Genomic DNA, 6,764 nt, shown 5'->3' with positions numbered 1-6,764 from the left:
TCCGTAAAATAAACGAATATGCATCTCTAGTACAATAAACTTGTAAAACAACTTATGAGTGTGACGAATGGTATGTTTTAAAATATTACGAAGATGCATATCCGAATAATTTAATGTTACAAGATACGTTCAAAAATGGATCTCTGAAATGTCATGAGCATTTTAATATTTTCACGTGGTACCTAAATAATATAATATATATGGTGCATTAAAAAATTCCCTTAAAAAAACAAATTTAAGTTCATATAGAACCCCATAAATATCATCTACTATTCATTGTAATAGAATAATAAAACATGTTACTATTATTAGATGATAAAGGTTCTCCAACCGAGGTCTCTTAAAGAAAAGTAGAGTTCTCTTCCAACTGAGGTCTCTTAAAGAAAAGTAGGGTTCTCTTCCAACTGAGATCTCTTAAAGAAAAGTAGGGTTCTCTTCCAACTGAGGCTCTTAAAGAAAAGTTTTGCCATCCATTTTAATTTTATCCAACTCGAAAGATTAGTCCCTGGGATAATACCCATCTGCAATTGTACGCAGATAATACCCAATTTCTACCAAAAATAAAATAATAATAACAATAATGAGACATGTTGCAATCACGTCTCCATTAATTTACATGAACCAAAATATTTGCTATACGTTCCAAAATATTTTTAATTCAACTATAACCATATCAGAAAAATCACTTCATTTCAAATTCAACTTTAACCATATCAAGTTAACAAAATCAAATTTATTCAAATCAGTTTTGACCAATGCTCAAATTGTAGAGCCTGCCACAATAATAACTACCTAAGAAATCAATATCAAACACTATCTGAGCAAACCTACTACTACATTCTAAAATCCAACAATGCAAATCTGAATAGAAAGAGAATGGCAAGGAAACAAAATCACCTTTATATAGTCAACACCTCAACGTCATCTAATAATTCACTCGTATACTGTATAATGTATATACAACTTACTGCAACCTAGCTACCGACCACTGTACCTAGACACCGGGATCATTTGAGTAGTCAATTCAGCTTTCAAGCAAACAAAAGCTTCAATTCCAGAATGAATTGTTACGACTTTGCCAAAAGTGAGAATCCTCCATCAACTAAGTACTGCCAAAATTTCTATGTTGCCGGAGGAGTAAATGATTGGGATCTTGATGAATGGTCACTCCTTTGCTTAGTTAGCTCTCAATCTCAATACCTCTTTAGCTGTCCTACGCCGAAAGTAAGACATGTGCTCCTATAAATGGAAAGAGAACTTCAGTTATCACACGATGTAGAAAAATAGTAATCCAGCAAAACAAATTTCCTCTGCCAGTCTCATGAGGCTCATGATATGGATCTTTTAAACTAGCAAAGGAAACAATGGTATTAGATTAATTTTGGTCCTGCTGTGCACGATATACAAAGACCACAGATTATAAAGCATAAAATATTTCTAGCAATTAAAGACTTTTGCCCCAAAAATGTATTAATAGTTGCATTGTTTCTGATATTGAAATATTTCGAGCAATTGATTTTCATCTCTCGAGTTCAACTAATATGGCCATTGAAATGTACACTTGAGAAAAGGAAAATACCTCAACAACAATATATACAAACATCAAATGCAAAATTTTCCAGCTAGAAAGTGAAATTGATTCATATTTTACCTGATTAAAACATAGCCCCAAGCCTCTGCTATAAAAGTCGGCATATTTGATCATAAACACACCGCAATCATACCTGTTCAGTGGCAAAATCATGTTTAGAGAATAGACGTGCAAATAAAGATATTCAAAACTAATGATCATATACTACTTCAATCACGCTTAATTCATTTTTAAAAACATTTGTAGTGTCCTTAATTTAAAATGAAGCTTAAGCCCTGCCCTCCAAAATCCAACTCGCAAACAAAGCCTAAAGCAACTTTATCCTTCTAGTAATTTAAATATTCCCTTTCCGATGTCTGTTATCAGCCCGATAAAATTTTAATTTTAACTTAAAATTGTAAGAAAAATAGGAAAAGATTCATTATGTAATGGTAGTATGAGAGCCTGTAAAATACACATCTATAAGATTCAGGACACTTCAGAAAAACTTATCAGATTCTTTTCTCTATAAAATTAGACAGGCTGATAGTTTTCAGTTAAAAATGTTGGAAAGCAACCAAGTTTTCATTGCAAATATCTCATTTTAAAAGAGTGAAGCAAAAGCTCACTAAACTAAATGATAAGTATATATCATGATTTGCAGAATATCAGAATACACACCCATTTTCCTGCTCAGGAAGGTCATCCACAAATTCTTTCTCCCACGTGCTTACATCAATATCTTTCCCAGTTTTGTCCTTTACTTCATCTACGAAGTATCTAGCCTGGGAAACACAAATGACAAACATTAGATAAATCTTACAACAGTCAAATGTTACAATATGTATATATATATGTATATTATTCTTTGGTTTCATATGTAATAAATTCTGCTATGTAGCTTGGAAAATGATATTCGCAATTAAACTATATAGACCAGAAGCTTTACCAGCACTTTTAGCACACGGTTATCCTTTCCTTTCAACGAGTCAAGATACTGGAATTTTGCATCTTTTTTATTGATAACCGCCAGGCACCAGTGGATTTCTTGATGGATGGGTACAAATATCTGGTAATACAACAAATCAGGTAAATGATCAATGAGAAAACCATTTTAATTGGCTAAAAAAGCAGATATATGAGTAAAAGTTCAAACATAATTACTTTATCACAATCGAATAGGTTGTATCCCAATTTCCTTTGAGTCGTCCATCTTCTGACAGATTTGTAATCATATCCGTCCCTGCCACTTATTAACTGGTAATCAACATTCAAAGTAAAAAGAATCAATATCTGACCAATATGACTAAATTGCATATAGTAAATTATATATATAAACACCCACACTAATACACCTTAATATAGAAAATTACATAATAAACCTATTAATTAGTTAATTTTGCATAATGTCATGTAAATCATGTACGCCGACACTCTAAAAATAGAATTTTATGATCACGTAGTGAATAGTTTTGATTTCTATATAGCTGATCATGAGAAAAGTACAACCCCCTCCCGTAAGAGAAGCTTGGCTTGCACTTCCTTCTCCTCTTACGTTAAATTTTACACTCCCCACACAAAAGATATCCTCCATATGTCACTCCATGTCATTTAAAATAATTATAGGATATGCTTGTGCCAAATGAAACAATATGAGAAGTGCTTACTCTTTCAAACACTACTCTAATATTGGGTGAAATTCAGGGAGTATAGCTTCATGTGGGACCATTCTTAAGCAGGGGGGCCCACGGGAATTTCACCCATTGAGAGGGAGTGTTGGAAAGAGGTTGGTACCAACACTCTTAAAACAATATTGAACTAAAGTAAGGCATTATAGACAATCTAGAGATCGTAAAAATCTAAAGAAATTAAAATTATCAGGTTGGTAAGCGATGTGATGAAAATGATGGTTTTGCTTCATTTAAGTAGTCATAATGACTTGGTGAAGCTGAAGAGTTCTAAATAAGGAGAATCCAGTTTTTGAACGTCAGGGCTACTGCAGTGCAGCTATTGAATGGGAAGCTCTCTTTCAAGGTTCAGTTTCAGGTGCAGGAAGCAGATTGTCAAAGGAACGAACTTCAACATCCAAGAAGATTAAAATGAATTGGATGAATGAAGAAATCCTTTTCTATTCCTTGTAGCATAGTTGGCACTGAATATGCTGATTGAAATATTAAACAAATGCCAAACACGAAGTATATTTTCAGGCATTTGTTAATAAAACAGTGAAGGTTTTTCCATTAAGAGTTTAAAAGAGGGAGATAAGAGGAAAGAAAGAACACAAATTGTAGGGAGTCAAATGCAGGTTACTTGAAATTAACCAAAATAGTCATTGCTATATTAATGTCCAACTTGAATAACGAGGATGCTAAACTATGCACCAAAGGTTTGGAGGTTAGTATTCCCCGTATATACATGAGCAAATAATGTTTTAGGTTAGTTATAAGCTATAATAGGGTCTTGGAGCAATGGCATATTAATATATAGAGATAAACAAATGTTCCAGGAAGAGGAAAATGGCTCCCTCTTCTTAACACTAGTAGTCATCTGAAGGTAGAATTATTTTTCTAAGGCAACACTAAACTAAAAAATAATGGGAAGATGTATCCTACCTTTTTGTAGAAAAAGGTGTTGAAAAAATGACATTTCAGAAACTTCTTTGGTTCTCTCCGCTCCCTCTCTTTCAACAACTCAAGGTACAAATTTATCACCTGCACACTTAAGGTAAATCAATCACAATATTTAATGGTGCAACAATGTTGGATCATGATATAATGTGTAAAAGTTATTTTTTTTCAGCAAAATGAGAAACCAAAAACAATGAACAAGCAAGATCACCTCATCATTTAACCATGCACCCGGGAGAAGGCACCGAATCTTTTCTCCCGATAACTCTATATTAGAACTCTCATGAGCAACCAGTATTTTCTTCCTGTAAAACCAAACCCTCAATGAGCTAAAATACAGATTAAACACTTCTCAATAACATATAGCTGAATATCGAATTATACCTGTTGGTAGAAAACGCACGAGAAACCTCGTGTTCTTCATCATCTGTTAGAGGGACAAAAGGCTCAAACGGGACTTCCTGTAAATCAGAGTAACATTCAGTAAAATAAATTAATCAAAATTCATGAATATATTTAGAAATAAAAACCACAAGTCTTAAGCAAAACATACTTCCAGATGCCAATAAAATTCAATAAAATAACTTTGCTATACTTAAATATTTAAGGGTAATATCATATATGACTGACACGACCAGAGCGGCGACATCATAAAGGCGTCGTTCCGAATCCAATCCTAGTATCCGACCGAGTCACCATATGTGACGTAACGGCACGGCCTGGCACAGTTTTCTTGGTATTGCTGTTCCATGCCGAGATAACGGTCGGATCAAACACTTGCTACTCATTAGAATAGTTTTGAATTGTGGTCAGCCGTGTCTAAACCCTAATTGAGGTTCATCAGTAAAATCTATTTCGCAATATCAAGATTGCTATATAACAGCAGTTACCACAATTTTGAAATCTACCTCACATAGACAGCATTCACCTTAAACTTCAATATGAACTAAGAAAATAGCACATTACTACTAGTACCACTACTACACAAAATTATACAAATAAACTAGGACATGAAAAACCAAACCAACAAAAACATATCAGTTAAAAAAGCAACAATCACCTCAACCAATTCCTTCTTAGGACGCAACAATTGAAACGTCTCCCGGCGCTTCTCATTCAACTCAATTTGAAAATTCAGACTCTGAATCGTGTCCGTTCTTCTTTGAACACCCTCAAGCAACTTCTTATAAACATGAACGCTGGAAAGATCATGCTCCTCCAAGTTCACAATAGCATTAGTCAAAGCTGAATCCGGCAACGACGTTGACCTCGGTTGAACACCAATTTCAACCACCTTAGCCTCCAAACCACCAACCTTAACCTCGGAATCATCAACCTGAATCACCTCCATCACACCCGAATCATCCGAAACCTCCCTCCCGCTACTCTCTACATCCAAATCAATCACCACCTTCTCCCTCTGAGACACAAATCTGCATTCCCCCAATGCAGCACGCTTCGCCTTTTCGTAATTCCTCGCCAGAAAATTCCCCATGATATCGTCGCCCAAGCTCGATAACTTTCTGGCAAGGTTGAACTTTTTAGGTCTGCACGGCGCGTGAACTTCACGAAGGAACGGCGGTTTGACGTCGGGATAACGAGAAATCCTGGAAACGGCGGCGTATGAGGTTGAAACGATTAGCGTCGATTCGGACGAGAATTTGAGTCTCTTTCTGCGGTAATCTGAAGATGGAGGAGAGATAGTGTGATTGTGATTGACGGACATGCATTCCTCTGAGCGTTTGCGGTTGCTAGTCGTCACACCCATTGATCGAAACCGGTGTTTCGACAACGAGCATGTCCAGCAAATCAATTTGGGGATTTAGGGTTTTAGGTTTTCGCTTATTCTGATTTTGATTATTTGATACGAAAGGAACTTAGGATGAATAGAAAGTGTAGTAAGTGATTCTGTGTGGTATTTAAATTCACGGAAATTGTTGTCTGTGTGAGTTGCGACTTCTTGAAAAACGATAATTTTGCCGTGTGAGGGGGGAATGGAATTTAGATTTATAGTTACTTTTTTTTTATGATTTGAAATAGAGTACATGCTTCTAATTTTAATTCTAAACTAAAGTAGTGAAAAATATTGGAGATCTTTGTATAAAGTTTTTATATCTTTTTAATTGATTTTGGTGCCAATTTGTTTGATAAGCGTGATACTTTCAATCTTAAAATATACTAGTTTACAAAAATATTTATATTTGATTTTATAGTAATATTTACTTACAAAAATTGTAATTTTTCATAATAAATTACAGAAATATTTATTTAAAAATAGAGTAATAGTAACCCTTAAAATTTTGTGTACTACAAAAAGTTGATCATACTATAATTCAAGTATCAATCAATATTCTATTAGTTGATTTATTAATAACACAATAAAAATAATTATTAATTATTATGATAACAACATGTCAATAGTGTGACCGTCTCTAATGTCCCCAACTCTTTATTCATTTCATTTTCATGAAGGTTGTCACGCCTATATACAGATCTTTCTTCAATTATTTAACACCTCGATGTGAGTTTTTAGAGATAAAATGAATTCGACTCTCATAAATTTCCAG

General features: G+C 34.2%; 1 protein-coding gene across 1 annotated transcript; it reads right to left on the bottom strand.

Moving 5' to 3' along the window:
- Positions 1-877: 877 nt before the first annotated feature.
- On the bottom strand, positions 878-6,214 carry LOC127138714 (ubiquitin-like-specific protease ESD4). The gene is made up of 9 exons (XM_051065214.1): positions 5,258-6,214; positions 4,582-4,658; positions 4,409-4,502; positions 4,183-4,281; positions 2,735-2,827; positions 2,520-2,639; positions 2,252-2,355; positions 1,652-1,724; positions 878-1,239 (listed from the first exon to the last, which is right to left on the bottom strand). Exons 1-9 carry the CDS (start codon positions 5,963-5,965, stop codon positions 1,177-1,179), a joined length of 1,431 nt encoding a protein of 476 aa, XP_050921171.1. The 5' UTR covers positions 5,966-6,214; the 3' UTR covers positions 878-1,176.
- Between the last annotated feature and the right edge of the window lie 550 nt (positions 6,215-6,764).

The sequence above is a fragment of the Lathyrus oleraceus genome, chromosome 1 (genome assembly GCF_024323335.1).
Source record: "Lathyrus oleraceus cultivar Zhongwan6 chromosome 1, CAAS_Psat_ZW6_1.0, whole genome shotgun sequence".
NCBI lineage: Eukaryota > Viridiplantae > Streptophyta > Magnoliopsida > Fabales > Fabaceae > Lathyrus > Lathyrus oleraceus.
This window is presented reverse-complemented; position numbering and strand designations above follow the sequence as displayed.